The 26,042-nt window shown below is 40.9% G+C and overlaps 1 protein-coding gene across 1 annotated transcript in view; it reads right to left on the bottom strand.

The window, feature by feature from the left end:
* Window positions 1-9,818: 9,818 nt before the first annotated feature.
* Window positions 9,819-26,042, bottom strand: part of GLDC (glycine decarboxylase) — a 93,738-nt gene continuing 77,514 nt past the window's right edge. The window contains exons 21-25 of the mRNA XM_032845503.1: window positions 25,047-25,158; window positions 18,408-18,503; window positions 13,633-13,805; window positions 11,862-11,942; window positions 9,819-10,524 (exon numbers count right to left, since the gene is read on the bottom strand). Of these exons, the coding sequence (XP_032701394.1) occupies window positions 10,381-10,524; window positions 11,862-11,942; window positions 13,633-13,805; window positions 18,408-18,503; window positions 25,047-25,158 (606 nt within the window). The 3' untranslated portion in view covers window positions 9,819-10,380. The remainder of the gene's footprint in view (window positions 10,525-11,861; window positions 11,943-13,632; window positions 13,806-18,407; window positions 18,504-25,046; window positions 25,159-26,042) is intronic.

Below are 26,042 nucleotides of genomic sequence, written 5' to 3'. Positions count from 1 at the left end.
ACCTGAGTTGTTTTTTAAAATATGTGACTTATGGATTTACTGACAAGTTTTGTCTATTTCCTTATTCACTATTTCTTGTTGAATACTCAAAGATGTTTTTGTACCATAGACCTTCCAGTGAATGTCTGTTTTCAATAAATTTTCTCAATCTTGCATGTCTGAAAATGTCTTTATTTTTAACACTGTTAGAAAAATTGGTTTAGTTTAGGTCTAGGTTGCTAGTTATCTTTGTTCAGCATCTTATAGACATTCCATTATGTTCTGACATCTCTTGTTACTGAAATGTTGGGTGTCAATTTGTCATTTTTTTTGAAGGATGTAGCTTCTCTAATAGCTTTGGAGTTTTACTGAAATCCACCTAGGTGTGGATTAGTTTTTATTTGCTTGTATTGGGACTCATTGTATGCCTTTGAATTGGGAATGCATGTCTTCATTTTGGCAATTTTTTACTTTCTAAAAACATTGAACTTTTCCTGTTTCCTCTGTCTCCTTCTTGATCTACTTTATCTTAACATCTCTTACATTTTTCATCTCTTTAACCCACTCTGTGCTGTATTCTAGGTGACTCCTCATATCTTTTTTTTTTTTAAGATTTTATTTATTTATTTATTTGAGAGACAGAGATCACAACTAGGCAGAGAAGCAGGCAGAGAGAGAGGAGGAAGCAGGCTCCCTGCTGAGCAGAGAGCCCGATGCGGGGCTCGATCCTAGGACCCTGGGATCATGACCTGAGCCCAAGGCAGAGGCTTTAGCCCACTGAGCCACCCAGGCACCCTGATTCCTCATATCTTATAATTCACTGAATTTTCTTTTTTAGTCTAGCCTACTGTTTAACCATCTAATGTTATATTTGACTTTAACAACTGTTTTCTTCTAATTTTGTTGTCACATTTATCTGTTCTTGTTTCATAATCTCCTGTTCTCATTTATGGATTTTAGTCCTTCTGTTTTCTCCTTGAGCATTTAAAACATACTTATTTCAAAGTTGTTTTCTGTCATTTCCGGTTCCTTAAGTAAGAATTCTGCCATTTGTTGGTGCTTAACGTTGAACTTCATTGTTTTGTAAATTTGTGAGCTCATCTTCTGTGGCATTTTCTTCTCAGAGAGTTTTCCTTATGGCTTATTTTTGTGGGTAGTCACTTCCTTTGGAGAAATTTTTAGATTTGTTTCTACTAAGGCCCTTAGAGGTTTCCTAAAACTGAACCAGTTGTTATGTGAATTTTATTGAATCTGTTTTCACCCGTGACCTCAGATAGAAAGCTTGTTTCCTGCTGTGACCTTGGGCTAGTAGAATAATGATAATTCAGTTCTCTTGGAATAGAGCTTTCCCAGTTTTGAACATGCCTCATTTTTGTTCCTTACTATCTATTATAAATGCAGCTTTAAATTCTAACATTCGTTCCCTGGCATCATTGAAACCCCAATCATAAGACACACATCTAGTCCAGCCTCCTTATGGCCCAGGTAGTTTCAGACCCTATGGGTTCTCTCTTCAATTCTGCCACCTGGAGTTTTCCTTTTCTTCCTCAATAACCAGTTCTTATTTTCCTGTTTTTTGTTTGTTTGTTTGTTTGTTTAATTGAGGGAAGAAGTATTTTCCTAACATGTTCATTTGCAGCAGGGATGGCAATGGTTTTCACATCTGTGGAGTCTGTGTCCAAAAAGAAGAGTGCTATGAGCATTTTTCAACATTATTTCACTTCTCATACACACTCTGTGAGGTAAATAGTATTATGTCCATTTTACAGACAAGGTAAAATGATTTCAGAGAGTTACTCACCCCAAGTCACAGGTAGTTGGCAGCAGATAGAATTTAAACTTAAGGCTATGTGTTACTTTCTGCTAGTTTTTCCTGCTTCAGTGTGTTATTTATTTACTACAGTATTTACTTTAAATTTATACTACAACCTTTTGCCTTTGAAAATCAGGTTTGGACACTATCTTAGAGGGAAGTCATGTGCAACCTGACTGAATTTCATCTCAAAATATCCAAATGGTTATTGCCTGGTGCATATTTCTTTTAAAGGCTCTTCTCTTTTTCATACTCTTAAAAACCCTGGTTTCATTTTTTTTTTCCTGGTTTCATTCTTAAAGGCAACTAATTTCTGGGAAATCCTAAAATTGTCTTAAGAACTGTAATGAGCCTGTTTGCCTGTGGCACCTTTTAGCATCTTAGGACCGTTAGTCTTCAGATTAACAGCAATTTTCTGAATGGTAGGTACGTCCCAAGCTAAAGCCTGTCTTTGACAAACCACAGAAATGGCGCTACCCCCCACAGTCCACCCCTCCCTCCCAGCATGGCCAACACCACTTACTATACTCACTCCTTTGCTATTTGCAAGTTTATTTAACAGCGTACCCAGCTGTCTCTTTCCATGGTGACTATTTTCCTCATTGTCTTTTGGAATGCATTTGAAGCAGCTTCTCTTAACGAATAAAAATATCTAGTTCTTATATTTTGGGGAGCTTTAATATTCATCTATAGTTCACATTGGATAGAATGTCTTGAACATAAGCAAGTTATTTTTTTCTTTCCATTCTTTATGCCCAGACTTTAAAGAAAGGATCTGTTTGCATCTAATTCTGCTTTGGCTGCTCATACTTCAGTGAGTAGCAGTTTTGGATCAAGTTCCCAGTGGCAGCACTACTGGGGGGAAAGTCTGCATATTTTTAGGATGACTGACATCGCTCCTGGTGCTTTTGGATTACACCCTTTTTTCCGGGAACTTATAACTTTGGCTGCTACTTAAAGCCCTTAAGTCTTCAAATCTCACCAAGTTTTGTATTTTTTTTCCAAATGATCTTCCACACCCTGAATGATAACACTTTATTGGTAAGGTTAAAATACAGTGCAACAAACAGATCAAAAGCACACTAAAATTTCTCTTGGATTGGTTCTGAAAATAAGAGAGGTCCAGACACCCAGAGAGTCAGATAGATTGGTTCATTAAAAAAAATTTGTACTTAATTTTTTTCAACCCTCCATCCATTCTGTTGAATTTAGAAGAAATATCAGGCAATCTTCAACTTGCATTTTAGAAGTTAATTTGTAAAAGAATGAAGGCCATGATCTTTGACTCGATGTAGGTTGAAAATGTAATAATCTCATCTGTATGAATTTGTACAAATATTACCTATAGGAACAATGATACAGAGAAAAAGGGTAGGTTCCCAGGTTAGTGTATAGAAGCCTATTAAAACATAATTTAGCAAAACTGCTTTTATGGAAAAGGTATCCCTTGCCAGTCCCAGGCTCCAGAGTCCATCCCCTGTCCCAAAACAACTAAATTTCTCCAAATTTGGGGATGGGTGAGCCAAGAGCACAAATTATAACTTCTTTAATATCAGAGACTTATCTCCATCCCCAGTGAGTTGTATGTTTGAGAGGTGAGAGCTATGGGAAAATCCCTAGATGAACAATGTATACAAAATTGGATGGTTAAAGCTTGGCAAGGTAAAGCAACAGTTTGGAAGCACCGCTGGACTGGAAGGACTCGAGGGCATCAGGAGGAGGAGAAGAGGGTAAGATAGAGTATTCAGTGAAGCAAGCAATGAGAATTGCGTATGAACAGGAGCAGGAAGAAAAAGGCAGCAGTAGGAAAAGCACATCATACTCTGATGTATATAAACACACTACACAAATCATGCATATCAGGGCGCCTGTATATGTATAAAGTTGGTAATGAGCAAGTGGGTCTTCCAGCACCTCAGCCTCCCATTCTGGGTTACTGAAATAGTCCTGGGAAGTTTCCACCAGCCTTATATTCAGGACTTTGCTGCAACCTGGGCTCAGATTTCAATTTTGCAGACATTCTAACCCCAGGGCATTCCCTTCCTGCCTCCTGCTTCCTTACCTCTGGCCTCAGGTTTAGGCTCCCTTACTTCAACAATCTCACTGCCTAGTTGGTTTCCAAAAAAGATTTACCTCCTCTCTTCTCTTAGGGTCCTCCCTTCTCACACACCTTTCCCTTCCAATCATGGGCTTCTCTCTCTACCCCTTTACTAAGAGGCCACCCTGCAGTTGACCAACGACCCTCCAGAGTTTTGCACTCAACATACTTGTTAACCATCCCCCTTCCCCAGTCGCATCTTGTTCCCTGTCCTCTTCCTAATTTGACAGAGTCTTCTCTCACTTTTTGATCCATGCCTTCTTGTTCTCTTGACTCCCTTCTCTTACTTCCCACTGTGAGAGCTTTCTCCAATCTCTCCTACCCCAGCACTTCCTGACTCTTCTGTCTAGTCATTGAGTTGATGATGTTCTTTCTCTTTCCACATCTTAATCCCTTCCTTCTCCCCATCCCTACCAGAGGCCCTTCTCTACCTCCTCGACCCTTTCCTTCTTGCATATTTCTCCCACTTTCTATCCTACTCTCTCCCTTCTTGTCCCCGATTATAGATCCTTCCTTCTCTTCCTGACCCAAGGACCTCCACCCCATTTCTTTTCTCCTTTTCCTTTTCCTCAAAGCCCTTCACCTGAATCAGTGTCCCTTTCTTCTCTGGACCCTATTTTCATTCCCTGTGATCTTGACTCTAGGCTAAAACCCCTTCTCACTATTCATAACTCCTAGAAGGAGTCCCACACATCTCCCCAGCCTCAGCTTTTATTCCTCATCTTCTATCTCCCCTCCATATTTCCCAGGGATTCAAACCTTTACATATGAAAATAACCAAGTGCTGCAATGGAGATACTAACATGCTTCAAACATGCTTCTCTCTATTCCTGAACACTTCCCTACCCCTTCCTCACATCTAGTTATGGCTGGCTTCTTTTTTTCTTTAGATTTTAGTTGAAAAATCATCTCCTCAGAGAATCCTTCCCACCTACCTACCTACCTACCAATGTGAAAAGGTTCTAAATCCCCCATACATATCATTTGATTTTTGTTTTCTAAGGAATGTTTAACACTGAAGTCTTGATTGATGTGTTATCTATTTGTCCATCTAGCTTTGGTGCACCACGAAAGAGCTGTCATTTAGAATTGTGCCTGGTACAAAATGGCTCAGTCAGAATTTGCAAAATAAGTTCATGATTTCTATGAACACTATGCTAGGTGCTCACTTTGTGTTAACTCATTTAATCCTTAGAACAAGCCTGATTAAAATAAGTATTATATTATTGCTATTTTAAACCTTAACAAACTCAAGTGCAGAAGTGATAAGTGAATTTGCCTTTTGTCTCAAAAAAATTGGCATATCTGAGAATTTAATCTAGATCTGTATGAAGTCTCAGCCCATGTTCCTTCTACTTTCTCTGGCCATCCAGAGGAAATGGAAAGGAAAGCAAAGGAAATGGATCTGAATGCAAGGTAAGTCCAATTGGGGTCAGCATCCCACTCCTGGAGAAGAGAGTGCAGGGATTTACAGTATAGGACACAAGATCCTTAATGAAGATGAAAATAAGAACTAACTTAATAAACACTTATGTTGGGTCAGGCACTGTTTGGAGCAATATATTGACACTTCACCCAGGAGTGGTAGGTAATATTTTACAGGTAAGAAGATTGAGGCTGAGAGATGCTATTTATCCTAAGGTCATCCAGCTGGGATATGGGGAAGCTAGGATCTGACTCTGGAGCAAGTACTCTAATTGCCATCCTGCACTATCCTCAGCAAGAAGAGTGGAATACTGTGTGTTGGGCACTAAGTCCTGCCTCCTGGATTTTGTCCTGCCTCTTGGCCTACTTTTCACTGCTGTCCGTCGAGGAGACAACTGATGATAACATCCATTCATCCATGGTGCTCCACTAGTAAGGGGAGACCCCTTGGTATCTCCCCTGTTCACCTGGGATCAGCACGGGGCAGCACTTCTGCACCGGTGCATTGCTCTACAGACCCAAACTGTCTTCCTGAGTGGCTATCCCAGGCTTAGATTGGAGAAGCATCAGAGTGACAAAAATGGAGAGCAAGCCCTTCTGATTCAACTAAAAACACCATTTACCAATCAGCTTTATTAGTAATAAAGCTGATTATTTTGAACTCAAAAAAAGAAAGAAAGAAAGAGAAAGAAGAAAGACAGGGAGAAAGAAAGAGAGAAAGAGAAAAATTCCTTGATCCTTGATACCACGATGTTAGGCGCAAGCCTACTAGATCAGAGAGCGTGGCCAAAGCCCTGCTTGCTTCACTCCTGAAGAGCCTCCTCCTGCCTTAGGATCCTCGATGACAGCAGGGGAAAGAGGCATTTTTCTCAAAATGGTAAGATTTGCACAAAAAAATGCAAGGCTGACTAAATCCAGCCTCTTACTCACCTTCAGCCCCTCAAAACCCATCCTTTAAAGTCTGAAATGTGAACAAAGAAGGCTGAGAAGTACTACCTGGAGCATGTTAAAAATGCAGATTCTCTGGTCCTGCCCAAGAACTGTATCAAACTGAGGCCAGGGACTCAGAAGCCCTCCTAGTGGTCTATGCATGCTAAGGTTTAAAAATCACTGCCTTAGGACACATTCCTGACCAATTAAAAACCCTACACATTCTGAGCCAGAGCCCTCTGACCCTGCAAAAGTGCTAACACCTCAGCTCCCAAACTACTTGTCCCAGATGGCTTCTTATACCCCAAAGTGGCACCTCCATCCTTTATTTGGATGTTAGGCACCAGTTTTGTCATTGGAAAACTTGACCCCTATGTTTACAGAGTGGTTTCGTGGGGTTTCCACACTAGGCCCTTGCCCTCTATCATTCACAGCAGCAAGGCAATGATTGCTCCAACAGTGGCTTCCTGTTCCAGGGTTGGGAGAGGGCAGAGGGGAATGCCCCATTTATACAAAGTATGTGCATGTCTACCTCAGATCCTCATCTTCAAAACTGCTGAAAAGGCGCATTCTACACAACACTGTATAGGTACTTAATGCTACTGAATTGAATAATTTAAAATGGTAAACTTTATGTATACTTTACCACAATAAAAAAAAGGTGGGGACGGGGGAGCATCCTATACAAAGCCTATCTAGAGGCTTTGTCTTTAAGGCCTGGCATTTTGTACTTGAACAATTACTTGCAGCAGGCACTGGAAATACTGGTTTCCATAAGAGTGTCCCTCTTTTAAGACAAGCATCTGCCTTGGCCAGGGTCATGATCCCAGCATCATGGGATTGAGTCCCATTGGGCTCCCTGCTCAGCAGGGAACCTGCTTCTCCATCTGCCTGCTGCTCCCCCTGCTTGTGTTCCCTCTCTCACTGTCATAAATAAATAAAACCTTAAGAAAAAAAAAAAATCATTCCTTTACTCAATTCCTATTTCTTGCAGTTGAACATACACTATGTGGAAGACCCTGGCTCAGCACTGGGAATCCAATGATGAATGAGATTTATAGTCCCTGCTCTCAGGGAACCTAGTCTGCTAAGGTAGAAGAAAACCAAGTAAACAGGGTAATTACTTGTGCTAAGGGTAAAGGAAAGCAAGCTGAGTGCCAAGATACAAAATTATAGCACATTTCACAGATGTGTTGAAGACCTTTTTTTTTCCCCCTAAATGAATTCTTTATTTCTCCACACAATACCTAAACATAACAGTCTCTTCCTATTCAAAGTAGGGCAGGTTTTGGTGTGAACCAGTTAGCCCCTAGGAGGGTTCAGAAGTTGATTCCCACCAATCCTCATCCCTAAACCATTCAGGTGTTGTTCTTTCCTGAAGCTCCTCTTCTACTTAGATCCAGGATGGTGTTTTTTTCTTTTTTTTTTTTTTTTTTTAAGATTTTACCCATTTATTTCAGACAGCACAAGAAAGGATGAGGATCAGAGGGACAGGTAGAAACAGACTCCCTGCTGAGTCACTGAGCAGGGACCCTGATATCATGACCCAAGCCAAAGGCAGCTGCTTAACCAACTGAGCCACCCAGGGCCCCCTAGATCCAGGATATTCTTAAACATGCTTGTTTTGGGGTGGGGGGGCAGGGAGAGGCAATGCAGTAAGCAACAAAGCATGAAAACAGATCCAGGGCATTCTTCCAAAGATGCTGCAGACTCTAGGCCTAGGACAACAGGTCATTTGATCAAGTGGCCTCAGTTTCTTTATCTGGAAAATGGGACTAAACTACTACTCATCCTGCTAACTATAGGTTTTAGGATAAGCAAATAAGATGAGAGAAGAAAAGTGATCTTTCTTAACCATCTACCAAGGACGAAGCTCTTTACTGGTGTTAAGTCATTTTCAAAAACACGACAGCACTACGAAAAACGACAAATACCCTCCTGGGCCTACGAAGCTATAGGTGTTTGAAGAAGATCAGCCTGGCCTCCAAGTCCAGGAAGAAGCCGGAAGCGGCAGAGCGGCCCATGTTTCTGAGGTGACGCAACTGGCCTGGGCTCACCTTTGTTCCCACGGTAGGCTCTTCCCTGTAGCTGACCCATTCTCTGAAGCGGGCTAGGAATGCCAGTTTGGCTGGCCACATGTATGAAACCTGGTTCTCTTAGCTACTCCAGGGGTGGAGGGCAGACTATGGAAAATCTTCCTAAGGAAATGCTAAAATGAACTAACAGGAGCTAGTAAAGCAAAGGTAGGAGGGGAGAGTGCTCCAGGTGGAGGACACCACTCGGGCAGAGACCCAGGGGCGGTAAAAATGGGTACAAGCATCATGGGAACATATAAGCGACTTAACAGTCAAGGACAATTTGAATAGTTGCTCACCTGCACCTCTGATATACTTTACAGTGAAAAGAAAAGAGCTGCTGTTCACTTCGGTGATTTGTTTTCATATCCTGTCCTTCTTCCAAAGGGACTTTTCCATACCCTGAAGGCTAGTCTGTGTTGACAGCCTGGTTTCCAGCTCAGGAAGGACAGTCTCCAGGTATGCAGTGACCATGGTAGTGTGGTAACCTGTTTTGACCAGCTGCCACTGGAGTTGTGCAGCCTGGGTTCAAATTCAGATTCTCCCTCTAAGCAGCTGTGTGACCTTAGGCATTGCACCATACTCTCTTGTGTAAAAGTGGACTGTTGTGAGGCTCCACTGAGATAATACAACTTAAACGTTTAGACTACCTGACCCCAGAGAACTCAGTAAATATTAACCATTTAATTATGTTAAAAAAAAAAAAAACCCACACATGGATCTCATCACTTCTCTACTGCTTAGTTAGGCTGTAATAAATTATTCTACAAATGTTTAAGTGTAAGAATAAATGGACCACTTGCAGAGCATTCAATAGGGCACTAAGACCTTTCTTCTGATGACTATCATAATAGCTTAAAAAGCAGTCGATTGAGTGAGCTGCAAAGAACCAAGTAATCAGGAATCGAACAAGTGCTCACAATCAGGGAAGAAACTCTGAAACATTTGCTGTTTCTAGGGGAAAGTTATTTTGTGGCAGGTGTGGTAGTTGGATATGTAAAACCCATTTCCTCCCTTTAATTTATCTAACAAACTCCTGATTTTCTTTGGGGCACTAACATACCCAGGTAAAAGACCTCCTCATACCACCTTGCATCTAGAAGCAGCAATGTGAAACAATTCTGGCCAGATAAAAGCAAGCAGAAGTTACTGGGTGGAATCTCTGAGAAAGCATTTCAAAAGAAGTTAATGTGGATGGAATTTGCCTTTTGTTTTCCTCCCTTCTTCCTATCTAAAATGGTTATGTGATGTCAATACGCAGCAGCCATCTGAAAACCATGAGGATGATGACAACATGCAAAGGAAGGTACAACAGGAAGACTGAAGGAACACTAGACCTTGGCTTATTATCTCTTGTGTTAGTGTCTAATGAGGAAAAACTGCTATAGACAAAACTGATCATGTAAAAATGGCTATTGGGTTGGGTATTCTCACTGCCCTTCAAATCTCTCCGAACCTGGGCTATGTGGAAAGAAGATTGAAAGACAGACCAAGAAGGCATTCTTCAAATTGAAATGCTTTTATTAGAATACTAATAATTGCAGACAAATGCAAACCACACACATGGAAAACTGAAAGCACTCAGAAATGCTACTACAGATTAGGCAAATTAGAGAAAAATTTTCTTCAGTGTATATAAAATGTAAACATTTGCCCTGGGATTCCTCACAGATGGCACAGTCCACAAGGACTTATTTGGAACAAGAATCTATCGGAGTTTACAGTAGAACCTCTATCAATCATGTCTCTGAACTTCCTACATTGAAAGTTAAAGTTCCTAGCACACCCAAAATTTTCTATGCAAAAAACTAAATGGCCCCCAATCAAGGCAACTTGAACATCAACTACTACATACAGAAGCAGCCACTGAGGCATATCAGGCTTCCAACGAGTTTCCACTTACTGTGCTAATGGTATTTACATTTACCTTGACAGAGTTTACAAAAATATACACAGTATATAAAACCCCAAGTTGAGTCTGGGATGGAAAATTATATAGTTCTTGCTCATCGAATGCTCCAGAGTGAGACATCAAGTCAGGTGCTTGAACTTAGACAGGACTAAGAAGAGGCCCTCTTCTGTTCAGAAAATGGGGACTCATAAACTTCCATGGGTGGACAGGTGCAAACCAGGTGCTGATCTCCGTAGATGTCATCAATCCGGGCAATGGTTGGCCAGAATTTGTTCTCTGGTTTCACAAAGGGCTGCAAGGGACAAAAGACGGAAATGTTCTGGGGTATTCTGAAACATTTCTCTTGGGGAAAGAAGAGATTACTGTGATGTCCCCACAGCCTAACCCCCAGTAAGTGCCCAAAAGTGTAAGAAGGTAAAACCCACACTCCTATTTTATTGCAGCATTATTTATGGTAGCCAAAATATGGAAGCAACCCAAGTGTCCAACAGATGATAAAAACACGCGCGCGTGCGCACACACACACACACACACACAGAGGAATGTTACTCAGCCATGAAAAAGAATGAGACCTTGCCATTTATAACAACATGGATGGACCTAGAGAGTATTATGCTAAGTGAAATACATCAGAGAAAAACAAGTATCATATGATTTCACTTATATGTATCTAAAAAACAAAAAAGAAACAGAACCATAAACACAGAGAACTGACAGTTGACAGAGGGGAGGGTGTGGGGAATGGGCAAAATGGGTGAAGGGGAGTGGGAGGTACACACTTCCAGGTATGGAATGAATAAGTCAGGGAGATAAAAGATACAACACAGGAAACAGAGTCAAGAGTATTGTAAGAGCATTTTGTATGGTGACAGATGACAGCTACCCTTGTCGTGAACACAGCCCAATGTACCAAGTTGTCAAATCACTATATGGTATACCTGAAACTAATGTAACATTGTCAACTATATTCCAATACAAAAAAAGCTAAAAGCAACCCCTTTGTTACTGTCCCCCCAAATCCCAACTTTTGACTCTTGTCTCCACCCTGCCAAACAGACTATAGAGTAGCTTTTACATGTAAGAATCAGAAAGGAAACAAAGACTGTATTTGGTGCATTTGGAGCTATCTCCCTGTTGGATGACAGTAGAAATTCGGCAGGGACTCCTATTTGGTCTTCCTCCACCGTGTACCTGGTGGATTCCCAAACCTATAGCTGACACTCTGACCTCAGACCTCTCAAAGCCAATGCCTGTGCTCTGCATCACTTGTCCTGACCCATTTAAGAAAGTGTCCCACATAGGGGCACCTGGGCGGCTCAGTCGGTTAAGCATCCAACTCTTGATTTCAGCTCAAGTCATGGTCTCAAGGTCTGAGACTGAGCCCCACATTGGACTCTGTGCTCACCGTGGAGTCTGCTTGTACCTCTCTCTCTGTTCCTCCCCACTCCCTGCTCTCTCTCTCTCTCTCTCGCACTCAAATAAATAAAATCTTTATATTTAAAAAAAGCATCCTACATATAGTTACTATAATGCAGCTGCAAGGATGGGAGCCCCACCAGATCGGCGATGGCCCCTCATACACACGTGAACACTACCAGCTGGCGTGCGCAGCTTCAGAGGAGAACTTACAAGTGGGAATGCTGCCACCTCTCTGGAATAAGGCCGATCCCAGTGTGAGGCTGTGACGCAGGTCAGGGAGTGTGGAGACATCTGAAACAGACACACAGATGGGAAAGGGATCAGACTAGAACACTGCCTTCTCCTCCTGTGCTTTGTTTCAGCCAGTGAGCTGATGGAAGCCCAGGGACACATGGCTGTTGTTTTGTTTAATTTCAACTTAAGGGGGAAAAAACTGATAGGAAACTTTTTATTGTGAAGCATTTCAAATGTCAGAAAGTTATGGTAATATATTAGAACATCTACCACCCAACCAACATAAATCAACGTTTTGTCTTATTTGCTTAACCTTTTAAAATAATCATTGCAGACGGGCACCTGGGTGGCTGGCTCCTTTAGGTAAGTGTCCAACTCTTGGTTTTGGCTCAGATCATGATCTCAGGGTCCTGAGACCGAGCCCTGTGTCAGGCTCCATGCTTAGCTGGGAGTCAGCTTGAATTCTCCCTTTCCCTCTGCCCCTGCCCATCCCCACATGTGCTCACTCACTATCTCAAAATAAAGAAGTCTTTAAAAAAATAAACAGGGGCACCTGGGTGGCTCAGTTGGTCGAGCAGCTGCCTACAGCTCAGGTCATGAACTACAGGTCCTAGAATCAAGCCCCTCATAGGGCTCCCCACTTAGTGGGGAGCCTGCTTCTCCCTCTGCCCACCCCTCCCCCTGCTTGTGCTCTCCTTTTCTGTGTCAAATAAAAAAAAAAAAAAAACTTTGCAGATACAGTTGAGGCTGCCTATATATCCCATCCATCTCATCTCTAACCCTACTCCCCAGTGATAACCACTATGTGGAATTTGGTGTTCACCATGCTGGTTGTTTTTATACTATTACTGCATATATGCATAAATAGCATATAGCACACTGGGGCACATTTTAAAATCTTAATTATCATCCTGTGAATATTATTCCCCACTTGTTTTTGTAATTTAGTATTACGTTCTTTAGATTTCTACTGCCATTTTTAAAAATGGCCTAAGTCCTTAGAATCAGCAGTATCCACAGAAAAGAGAAGTAACAATAAGCAAGGTCCCTTTTCCTGCCAGCCCAGGTACTCCTCCCTCAGCTGGACACTCTGGAACTTGCTTGAGCTTCCCCAACCATCTCAGACTTATTCTCTGGCTTGGGACCAAAATAGCACAACCATAGTCTTCACAGTATTTTCAATTCATGATCCCCCACCCCCAGCTTAATGTCTGGACCTAACAAGAGACTTACGGCTCACAAGCTCACAACAAACATGTTTCAGATTTTCTCCAAAATAGGCCATAACATTATAAAAGGCCAAGTACCAATTAGTTGTTCTAAGTAATAACTGCTCCAATAGAAGAACTTGTCTTTATCCAGAGTTTGTGAGGTAAATAATCTCACTAGAGTGTACCAAACAGAGACACAGAATGGTAAGACTCCCCAACTACACAGTTCTTCAGCCTCTGCTCCCTCCTTTGGCAACCAGTCATGTGCATGTGGGAGATATACCTCCCACAATGACAAAACAATTACATAAACAAAATTTAAACGTATCTCAAAACATCCACATTGTGCTTGAGTAACTGCTACTACGTTGTTCAAGAAGATTTAAATTTGCAAGTAATGAATTTTTTCAGAAGAATCCTCTTATTCTAGGCAAGAATAATCTCATCTTCTGATGGGAGTTCAGGAGTTGCTGGCACACTGCCATACTCAATCTTGTCTATGGAACATTTTGGATAAAGTACCAGTGCCTACACACCTTCAGTGGATTGACCCTGGCGTCAATGCGGCCCTCCTCAATGTCAGCGATTTCCTGACGAATGCTGATCATGGCATCACAGAATCTATCCAGCTCTGCCTTGTCTTCTGACTCAGTAGGCTCAACCATGAGAGTCCCTGCCACTGGCCAGGACATGGTAGGGGCATGAAAGCCTGCAAAGGAAATAGGGGAATTTGTGTCATTAACTTTGACCTCCCCAATTTAGAAGAGACCCTCCCCGTCTTATAATTTATCCTAAGGAAATCACTGGATAAATGTGCTTACATATATAATTTGCATATGTATATGGATTCATCTCAGCACTGTTTATGCAAGAATAAAGAAAAACAGGGGAAATAAACATCCAACAATAGACGATCGGTTAACTAAGTTTTACAGGGTATCTAAACAATAAATATGCAGCCATTCAAATATAAGTAAATTTGTATTTGTAAATTGGGTAAACATTAAAAAATATGAAGTCAAGAAAAGCAAGCTACATAATAATGATATTCCATTTTTATAAAAAAAAAGTGACAAAGTATTTATTATGAAGGAAGACACCTTGAAGAATAAATACTAGAATTTTAATAGGGGTTATCACCAAAATATAAACTATTTTTATTTCCTTTGGTTTTGTTTTAGAATCTACAATGCTTGTGTATTACAAGTAATTAAGAGAAATTAAAATATCATAGCCTATCACAAGTTAAATAACAATATAGCAACCATAAGCCTGAAGTGAGTATTACTCACTTCAAAATAGCAACTGAGAATGACAACACAGATTCTTAATCACACCTACTGGATCAGAGTTTCCAGTTAACCTGTGTATTTAGTAAGTATCCCACAGATGAGGCTTTTTTTTAAAGATTTTATTTACTTATTTGACAGAGAAAGACACAGAGAGAAAGGAAACATAAGCAGGGGGAGCGGGAGAGGGAGAAGTAGGCTTCCTGCTTAGCAGGGAGCCTGATGTGGGGCTCCATTCCAGGACCCTGGGATCACGACCTGAGCCAAAGGCAGATGCTTAATGACTGAGCCACCTAGGCACCCCCCACCCCACGCACAGATGAGTCTTAACAGCCAAAGATGAGGAAACTGAGGCTTGACCAGTACACGGAAAGCCTTTTGTCTTTACACTGAATACAGGCTGAACATATTTTTGTTTCCAAAAGTTTTCATACATAAAATGAATCAACAAGACACAGGCTTCAGAGAGATTTCCTGGACAAAGGCTAAAAACCACCTTTTCCCATTTCTTACCCTTTTTCTATGAAACTGTTAAAAGATGATGAACAGCCCCAAAGCTGATATACACCAGTCAGTTAAATTTAAATGGTTCCCAAATTCTGATCTGCATAAATCACATGGGGTGCTTTAGGGTCATGTCTGTGTGCTTGAAGGGACTGTCTCCTCAACATGTTATAAACATTTTCAAACACTAAGTTGAGAAGACTACAGAGTGAATGAATACCCATATACCATTCACCTAGATTCTAAAATGATGCTGTTTGCTTAATCACGTATGTATTCATTCTTCCACCTTAGTTTTTTTTTTTAAGATATTATTTATTTATTTGACAGATCACACGTAGGCAGAGAGGCAGGCAGAGAGAGAGAGAGAAGGAAGCAGGCTCCCTGCCGAGCAGAGAGCCTGACGAGGGGCTTGATCCTAGGACCCTGAGATCATGACCTGAGCCGAAGGCAGAGGCTTTAACCCACTGAGCCACCCAGGCGCCCCTCCGCTTTAGTTTTGATGCATTTCAAAGTATGCTTCAGTCATCAGTGCACTGTTCTTTTAAATACTTCAGCATGCATATTATGAACTAGAATTTAGTATTTGTTCACATGTATTTGTGATAAAATTTACATAAAGTAAAATGCACAAATCTTAAATTATTTCGTTGTTTTCACAAAGACATATAACTATGTCACTCAAACCAGAAAAGCATTTATTTTTTTTTAAAAAACAAGCTAATCTCATTACCCATTAAGTCCAACCTCAATTTCATGTGTAGCAAATTCAGCCCAACAAGCATAGCAGTTCCCGTATCTTAAAACCATCAGAGTTGTCTTAGGAACACAGATTCTTGGATCTTTACCCTGATTCAGGAAGTCCAGAGTAAGGCTCAGAAATCTACGAGTCTTAAAAACTCCCTGGTGACTTTTATTACTCAGTTTGGAAACTTCTCCCCCAGGGCAGCGTGCTCCATCTTTAGCTGTTAAGACTCATCTGTGGGGTACTTGTTAAATATACAGGTTACCTGGAAACTCTGATCCAGTAGGTGTGATTAAGAATCTATGTTGTCATTCTCAATTGCTGTTTTGGGGTTTTTGATGGGTTTTTTGTTTGTTTATTTTACTTAGCTATTCATTCCTTCTCTCACATTTTTTTAAAAGTTTATTTATTTAAGTAATCTCTACACCCAATGTGGAGCTTGAACTCACGACCCCGAGGTCAAGAGTTGCATGCTCCACGGCCAGCCAGCCAGGCACCTCATTTTCTCACTTATTAAACACATGCGTTCCGAGGTGTTTACAAAGTGCTAGGCACCTGTACAACCTAGACTTGGGGCAAGGATGGCAATCACCCTATCAAACGTCAAAATAATGTCAAGGTTGGAGATAGAGCAAGACTTGGAAGTACTGGGTCGTAACCTCAGTGACAACTTCCTCCTCACCTGCCCTGTCCCTCCCTGCAGATGCTGCTGCTGCCAGACATGTAAGGCAGAGAAGGAAGCTCAGAGGTGAAGCTATAGCCTGCGTGAATCCGCCCATCACTCAGTCATTAGCCAGAAGGCCACGTCAGGTGACAGGAGCAACCTAGAGATTTTGAGGGAGTAACTGCTAATTTCATTAATGAAAACTTCCTCTGGCTTTCCCATTTATTATCAGTATAACTCTGCATAATAAGATCATGCATTCAGGAGAGGAATGAGCCACACATGTGGGACTCCCATTATGATGCACTAGGGAAACTATTAAATTTTTGAAGTTTTCACTTTCCTTATTTAAGAGAAGTTATTCAAATTATTAAAATTCAGATAGAACTCCACACCCACTGAAAGGCAAAGTTCTCCCCACCTTAGCCGGAGAACAGAAGTGTCTTTGATATTATTGATAATGGCACTAAAACATGTATTTCAATAAGGACTGTGCTGAATGAACATCCACTAATTCACGAAGGGCCTGTGTCTTTCAAACTTCTTCCCAGAAAACTGCACTGTCTTTATGAAACCATATTCCTATGGTGGAAGAAGTTCTTCATAAGGTGAGGGAAGCCTACTCCTTCATCTATAGAAACAGCTAAAACAGCTATGCCACAATGAGGTGCTTGTAACACTCAAATGCCATTCATTGGTCTCGAACACTTCTATTTGTTACCTGCTCTACTTCCTTCACCATTACATCAACTTATCTCTTCATGGACTCCTTTGTTTACCAAGAGTGGAAAAGGAGTAAGAATTTACCAGAAACATAAGCAAGACAACAAACACATACAAAAAAACAAATAATCCAATTAAAAGAAGGCAGAAGACATGAACAGACACTTCTGCAAAGAGGACATCCAAATGGCCACAAGATACATAAAAAAGATGCTTGACATCACTCATTAACAGGGAAATGCAAATCAAAACTCTAAGATATTACCTCATAACTGTCAGAATGGCTAAATTAAAAAACACAAGAAATAACAAGTGTTGGCGATGATGTGGACAAAAAGTAACCCCCTTGCACTGTTGGTGGAAATGCAAGCTGGTGCAGCCACTCTGGAACACAGCATGGAGTGTCCTCAAAAAGTTAAAAATAGAGCTATCCTATGACCCAGCAATTGCACTAGTAGGTATTTACCTAAAGGACACAAAGCTACTGATTCAAAGGGATACATGCACCCAGTGTTTAGAGCAGCACTATCAGCAATAGCCAATTATGGCAAGAGCCCAAATGTCCACCAACTGAAGAATGGATAAAGATGATGATGTATATGAAGTATTATTCTGCCATAAAAAAGATTAAAATCTTGCCATTTGCAACAACACAGATGGGAGTTAGAGAGTATAATGCTAAGCAAAATAAATTAGTCACAGAAAAATAATATCATATCATTTCATATATCATATCATTTCAAAAATAATATCATATCATTTCACCCATATGTGGAATTTAAGAAACAAAACAAATGAACGAAGAGGGGAAAAAAGAGGGACAGGCAAACCAAGAAACAGACTCTTAACTACAGAGATCAAACTGATGGTGACCAGAGGGGATATGGGGCAGATGTGTGAAATAGGTGCTGGGAATGTACACTTATCGTGATAAGCACTGAGTAATGTATGGAAATGCTGAATCACTACGTTGTACACCTGAAACTGACAAATACTGTATGTTAACTGTAATGGAATTTAAATTAAAAACTTAATTAAAAATGTAAAAAAAATAAAGAAATATAGGAAACAGCAGCCATTTTCTTTGGGGTTTTTAATTATGTTAACTACAAAGACTTCTTTTCTAGGATGCCAATTGATTCAGGATATATGATTTAATATCTTTGGAAGGGTATTACCAATGCAGTCATAGGGAAAGTATTTTCTCATCATTTTGAAGGTTGCCTAGAACCCAGTGCTCACCGTTTAGCCAATAGCCAGTTTATTATGGTGCCTGCACATGTGGTTAGTGCCTTGAGGAAGTGGCCAATAGCCAGCATGGAAAACTGCATGAATGTCAAAAACCTGAGTTGCCCTAAAAGGCGTTGCTCCCACAAGGTCACTCACCATAATCCTGAAGCCTCTTGGCCACATCCACAGCTTCAATATTTGCAGACTTTTTGAAGGGCCTCGTATCCAAAATAAATTCATGAGCCACATAACCTGGAAAATGGTTTCAGCTCAAGATTAGCATCAGCTTGTTTTACCCACAAGCAAATGAGCAAATAAACCAGCTTTTTAGCACGTATCAACAAAGTACCAAGAAGTCATGGTCACTTGCCAAACTTATTGCTGGTAACAAAGACCTCATCTACTTTATCAAATATAAAATATAAAAATAATTGTAAAAATAAAGAGGTTTTTAACACGTCAGGTCAATGTGTCCAATCCTCAGTGCACAACACACCCCTGAGCCAAGAGGCTGATGAGAGCTGGGACTCAGGTGCCGATGTACTGCTGCAGGATTTGCCTAGAGATTCCTGGGGATGATATTTTTCCTACTCTGTGGTTATAAAATCTACTTCCAACAGTTAAACATATCACGGGCCTGACCCTTTTATTACAAAATTATTTCTAGAGCTAAAGATGCACTGACACTGTTTTCAGGAACTCTGCCCCCAGTATCAAATAACTTTCTTCTGAGTCTATATAAATATATAGTAGACCTCTATCTGTAGGGCACATACGTAATTGTATGTGATTCTTCGAAGGGGCTCTTGGGATTTTGGTTTCAGGCTTCAAGCTGAGAATCAGAAATTGGGACTGTCAAACACCACACCACAAGTGGCAAGAAGCTGAAGAAGCCAAAGGCTCTGGAAGTCAGTTCACTTTGCTCTAGTCCTTGTACTAACAGCCCTCCAGGCCCAGGCTGCTATCTGCTCAGCATGAGCTATTTGATCACCCACCCGTCAGGAGGAATAAGTCATCAACTAAGTCAGCATTTTCATAAATAGAACAACATTTCTGGGGGCGTCCAAATTCCATGTCTCACACAACTAATGAGTTTCCTTCTAAGAAAGTATCTGCTCCTGAGATAATAATGTACACCTTCTTCTCAACCTACTTCTCCTGAATCTCAGCAAACAATGAATCTTACTTATTAAATATGGAGTGGACATAATTCCTCAAGCCTGAGAATAGCTCCAGTCATTAATAATAGCCCCTGAGACCTGCTCTGCTTCTTATGTAATGACTAGGTAAGAAAGGACTGGTTTTGTTAGAAAACGAAAGTATGAGAACCTGAAGCTTTAAATATACTGTCACTGAGTATTTTTAAAATATTCTTTCTAACAATGATGGTGATTAAATTTGTAGGAAGTGGGAGTCCAAAGTACAAGGCTGTATTCCTAGCTAGGTAGTCAGGGAAGAAAAGGTACCTAAAAGGAACAATCAGTTGGAGTACTGGGTGCGGCAGGGGGCTGGGAGTGGCCTGGGAGGGTGGGAATGGTGAGATCATTTAAGTCTAGAAATCCTAAATACAAAATTGTCCCTACCCCATTTTGGTAGCCCAGCCTCAACCTTTAACCTTTCTTCTCTGAGCCTCTGGCAGCTACCCCAGCTCTGTGACAGTGACCCAAGAAAGAAGGCTAATGGAACTCACTGCTCTGAAGGATGCTCAGTGGGCCGAAGGGGGAGAGGGACACATGATGGAGGAAAGGAGTCACTCCCGTTGGCAGGCAGAGGGCAGTCTTCCAAAGAGAAGTTCAGTCACGCGGAGCCCCGCCCGGTACTGTTAACACAAAGCCTGTGTCTGCAGGGCCCCCACCACAGCCAGGCGGTTTGGAAAGAGCTCCATTTTCAAAATAAGGTTCAGATGTTATTTTCTAAATCCATATCCTAAGGTGTTCAAATGGAAACAGTGTAATTTCAGTGTCTCTCTCTCTCTCTCTCTCTCTGTACTTGAGCCCTGAAGGGGGTGAAACTGATTCTTTGTGGCTGTTAGAGGCCAGATCCCAAGATGTTCATCTTTGTTTATATTTTTTAAAGAGAAAAGATACACAAACCTTCTATGGCATACGGTGAGTCAGGGCAATTTGAAGTAGAAATTACATAAACTGATCAGCACAAGTTTTAATTTCCTCTGGAGTTGATGCTCCTGCTGGGCCTAACCATGACTATAGCTCAGAGTCTGAAAAGATACCAAGTTAAAGGACCAAGGAGGGGAGGGTGGCATGATGGAAAACCAAAATAAAAGTGGCTTGGCTCTAAGCACCGCATCCTTAGAGTGACTGCCTAAAAAACAAATGGAACTCACTGACTAATTGCTCATAAAGCTTATTAGGAGGGCAATCAGGGCTTGGTCAAGCTTTTCAGTTGCAATCCAGGGACCTTAACTAATAGAATCAAAACTGCAAAACTGAATGCTTCCTCGGAAATGAGGTCGGATAGGTGGGGCCTCTGGCCTCAGGAGGGTCACTTCCTGGCCTGGGATGTGTAGGCCCATCCCATCCCCTGAGGCCCATGTCTGCCCATAAAGGACACTGGGAAACCAACTGAGGAACAGGAACTTCCAGGCAGTGTTAGGTTTGTCAAACCTGAGGTCAAAAATGGATAGGCATTTAAGAAATTAGAACCTAAATAAAACTTTGGGATACTAATAAAGTTGCCTGCTCCACTGACGGAAACTCCATTTAGATCCGTAAGTTTAGCCTCCCACTAGAGTAGACATCTGTGAATTTTTTTAATTCCTCCTTTAAAAAAAAGTACCATCTTAAAACAAAAAACACTCAACTGGATGTTTTCCTTTTCTTTCTTTCTTTCTTTCTTTCTTTCTTTCTTTTTTTAAGATTTTTTATTTATTTATTTGACAGACAGAGAATACAAGTAGGCAGAGAGGCAGGCAGGGGGGCGGGGAGGCAGACTCCCCACGGAGCCAAGAACCCGATGTGGGGCTCGATCCCAGGACCCTGGGATCATGACCTGAGCTGGAGGCAGAGGCTTTAACCCACTGAAGCACCCAGGTACCCCTGTTTTTCAATAAATAAGAATTTATCATTAAAACAAACAAAAAAAGATACCATTCTGAGGTAATTCCTTTCTTTCCTTATCCTAAATACTGCTGCTTTTCCCCCAACCCAATTCTTGCCTGTCACTTCCTTACTTCAGAAAACCATAAGCCTCAGTGGTTTAGCTGGTATTTTCAAATCTCTCAAAGAAATAGTTCATAAAGGGAAGCCTGGAGTTCATTAAAATTATTGCCTCATAGTCATCTGTAATTCCAAAGTCCTTTATATAGAACTAGTAAATATGATTAAGATGAATAATGGTCTTTTAACATTGCCATTAGACATGCTGGAATACAATGTGTTTATTAAGAACATTTCTATTTTGGGCCCTTGGGAGGTATGGTGATAATTCTTTTCTAGGCCCTAGAATACTCAGCTTCAAATTATATAATGAATGTGTTTACCAGACCAAACATAAGACAATTTTTTATTTCATGAACTTTGGGATTAGGTAATAAAATCTGTAATCACCAATATATCTCTGCATGGGATAAGAAATACAATTTATTATTTAATTCTGGGATAAAATGTCAAAACAAATGGAAAGTGCATCTATCATTTTGTGCTGCAAATCCCCAAGGACTGAGACCATCTCTGCTTAGTCACTCAAATGCTAAGCTCATGGTGGGCACCTGAGAAACGCTTGTTCACTTTCTCTGCTAGACTGCCACTGTACCCCCATGCAGTCCAGATACTTGCATTCTTTTTTTTTTTTTTGATCACATGCATTCTTGCTTTAAAAAACTAAAATTCAGATTGCACAACTCTGTGAACACACTAAAAATCGTGAATCGTACATTTAAAGTGGGTCATTTGTATGGTATGTGAATTCTGCCTCAATGAAGTTTTCAAATAAAGTTAATCATAAGTAAATTTCAAATACCTTAAAAAAAAATAAACAGGAAAAAAAAACCCCAAGGCTTGTCAATTAAAGCAAAAAGATCATTTTTTTCAATCACCAGAATGGCAAAGATACTTTGTCTGTGTTGGTGGTGTCTTTTTAGCCTGGCACCTGGTGTTCACTAGGCCCTCGTGTGATGGTCACTTCATATGCTATTAGCATGAAATAAACTGGTACAAAGTTTCTGTGGGGACAACCAAACCACACATACCGAGAGCTTAAATGCATTCATTCTCTGAGATAGCAATTTTTCTTCTACAGCTCTAACCTCAGGAAATAATCAGAAATGTTTTTTTTAAATCTAAATAAAAAAGATATTTGTTGCAGCATTGTTACAAATGTAAAGCAAAGAACTAGGGGGAAAACATTATACCTAGATCCTGGTATATCCATATAATAGAATCAACATAGCTACTTTCAAATAACATTTAATGACAAGGGGAAATGATCACAATATAAGATAAGTTAAAAACCAGGACACAAACTATATTTGTAATGTGATTTGAATGGTCTAAATGTAAAAGAAGAAATATAGCAAAATATTAATTGTGGTTATGTCTACTTGATGAAACCATGGATCACTTATATTTCTTTCCTCATGGTTTTTATCTTCCCAATTTTTTTGTTGAGCATACACAAATTACTTATATACTCAGACAAAACAAATACTTAAACTAATCCTGAAGGTCAATACATAAGCATGATACATGGAGCTCTGTTTGAATGAATTAATTAGTAGCTCTTGTAGATTCTTCATTACCCACCTCAGAAGCATTTTACTGTATTGCTTAGAGACATATTGTCCACAACTTTCTTTCCTAATCTCTGGGGAGCATTCCTAACCAGAGCTTCTAGTTATTTAGCTCTTTTCTATTTTCAAACTCCAGAACTAACCCTTTCGATACATATTTTTAAGGCAAGATCCCAGATGTAGATACATACTCCACCTGAGCTAGAGAAACAGAGTCAGAACAGCCTCCTCCTTGTGGCCCCTGCTGCTTATTGACTGCTGTCTCTCTGCTCCAAGCTCCAAGTCCCCATCCGTCCCTGTCTCTGATTCTGTGCTCACAGCCAATGTGCTGCCTATCTACCTGGCTCTTAGCACCCTCTCCTCCCATCACCTCCAGGATGACTTTGTTCACCAATCTATTATTCCTTCTGTTGTAGCTTCACTTTCCCCTCTTCAATTCCTTTTCTCTGGCAGTTTAAAATCATGTTCTTTTCTTATTTCAAAACAAAACTGCATCTTATTGGAGCAGCTCCCACCTGTCCCCTGCCTTCACTACCATGAATAACTCCCCCAAACCATGAATGCCTCTCCCTCCTTTTCCCCACCCTCAGTCCATTTCTCAGCTCATTTCCATTTGGCATCTGCCTTATCATTTTTGTCCTGATTCTTTCAAAGGTGACCAAAATGTTCATAACTGTTAAAGGCAAGGTTCTTTTTAAGACTCATGTCATAAGACCAGTCTGTTTCTGCTGTGCAACACTGCATACATTTATGGTTGGCCAGGCATGACTGACAGGTTATAGGTGCTAGAGAGTGGAAGCAGGCACAGTCTTTATCCTGCAGGAGTTCAAGGTCTGATGGAGAGAGCCAGACAAGAAACCGAGAGGGAGAAATCTTCAGTCGTGGACGATCAAGGGAAGAAGTAGTTCTCTCTGCCAGGAAAAGAGGGCTTCGGGGAGGAGGTGAAGCCAGAACAGAGATACACAGGACAAGCAGGGGCTTTTCTTGGGAGAGGTACTGTGACAAATGCAGAGGCCCTAAGGCTGCCTCAAGCATGGAACCCTCCCTTACCAGGTACCCCTTTCCTGCTCATCCCTGTTAAGGTAGCCATCTGCTTGACGGGTTTTGCTCTAGTTTCTCAAAACTCTTTTCTTGGGTTTCACCATTTCTAAGAGTCTGCTCGTCGAGTCTGTGCCCAAAGCCAAATTTCTGCAGATCTGTCTGGCTCCATCCCCTCCCCATCTTCCAGGGTGACTTTGTTCCCCCTTCTATTATTCCAACTATTGTGCCTCTATTGTCAGAGTTAAGAGGCTTACACAGAAATTCTCTTCACACTCAAATAATCAGTAACTAAGTCCTATTGATTCTACTTCTAATAGGATGTTCATCCCCTGCCAATTTTCTTCATGACTTTATCATTCTCCTAATCCTGTCATTCCCCTGATGAAAAAACCTTTCATGGCTATCATCTGGCCCAAGGATAAAGCTAAGAGCCTTCTGAGACCTTCAAGGCCCCACACTGCCTCTCCAACTTCATTCTTTATCTGTTTCCCTTCCTCCTATTCCATCTATCAACCCCGGCCAAAGCCTTCCACCACCTAGACAACTCTGGCTTGCTGCAGTCTCTGTTTACTGGGGTCTGCTCCTCTCTCATCCAGGTTCATCTCAAGGGGCTCCTCCCAGAAGTCTCTCCCAATTATTCCGCCCCTCCTCTGTCCAGTCTGAATTACTCCACTCTTCCAGAGGCATTCCCATAGCACTTTGTGAGGTAATGAGCTCTCAATATTTATGTATGATTCTCTCAGTGGGTGTGGCTCCTTGTTGACCCGGGCTGTGTACACTAACTGCATCACACAGCCTTCCAAATACTAATACTAATACTCCTAAACTGTTCACGAAATAGAAGTTATTTCCAAAATATCTATGCTTTTCTCTGGTATATGCTAAGAAACGGAAATTTCCTACCCACTATAAAAAACCATTAGGTCAAACTTGGTGAAGAAAAAAACCAAGATGATGGTAAACTAAGGTTGATAACAAGGTGATGGTAAACTAAGGTTGATACTTGCCTCTTGCACCCCGGAAGAGTACTCTATAGTGTTTTTCTAGTCGCTTGGCCATGTAGTTGGCGTTTAATATAGCAATTTCTGTGGCCTGTTTAAGGCCCTTGCCTCCCATCATCTGCAACAGAGAGAGAAAGAGTCATCAACCACAGAATAAGTAAAACAAATGGACACCAATCAAAGACATCCCCAAATAAATCTGACTTACAAAGGGAGTCAGCCCACTATCACTCTGGATTACAGATGGGTATAAAATCCCAACAAGGAGGTCTGCCAGTCTTTTCTAAATAAATTCTCTAAATAAATTCTAAATAAATTTTAGTTTTCTCCTTGGAACATAACTTTATATTTCTTATGATAGTAACAAAGGAACAAAGTAACAAAGCTTACAATAGGGTAAAATTGGCTGCTGACTGTGTTTTATCTAAGGAAGAAAAAAGAATAAGAGACTCTTTTTTTTTTTTTAAAGATTTATTTATTTATTTGACAGAGATCACAAGTAGGCAGAGAGGCAGGCAGAGACAGAGAGAGGAGGAAGGAGGCTCCCCGCTGAGCAGAGAGCCCCATGAGGGGCTCGATCCCAAGACTCTGGGATCATGACCTGAGCCGAAGGCAGAGGCTTTAACCCACTGAGCCACCCAGGCACCCCAGAATAAGAGACTCTTGATCATAAGAAATAAACTGAGAGTTGCTGGAGGAAAGGAAGATGGAGGGATGGGGGTAACTGAGTGATGGACATTGGGAGGGTATATGTTGTAATGAGTACTGGGTGTTATATAAGACTGATGAGTCACAGACCTATACCTCTGAAACAAATAATATATGTTAATTAACTGAATTTAAATTTAAAAAAAGAAAAAGAAAAGAAAAAAATAAAGAGGAAAAAGCATCTTAGATTACATGCACTTGGGAAAGCTTATGTTTGTTTACTGTGAATTTGAAATGTCTTGGTAATTGCCAGAAATCTTGTGCGATCTTGACCTAAATCCCCCCGAATCAATT

This window comes from Lontra canadensis, unplaced genomic scaffold, assembly GCF_010015895.1.
Source record: "Lontra canadensis isolate GAN:19392208 unplaced genomic scaffold, GSC_riverotter_1.0 scaffold165, whole genome shotgun sequence".
In the NCBI taxonomy this organism is placed as follows: Eukaryota; Metazoa; Chordata; class Mammalia; order Carnivora; family Mustelidae; genus Lontra; species Lontra canadensis.
The sequence above is the reverse complement of the archived record's forward strand: the minus strand, read 5'-3'. Positions and strand labels throughout refer to the sequence as shown.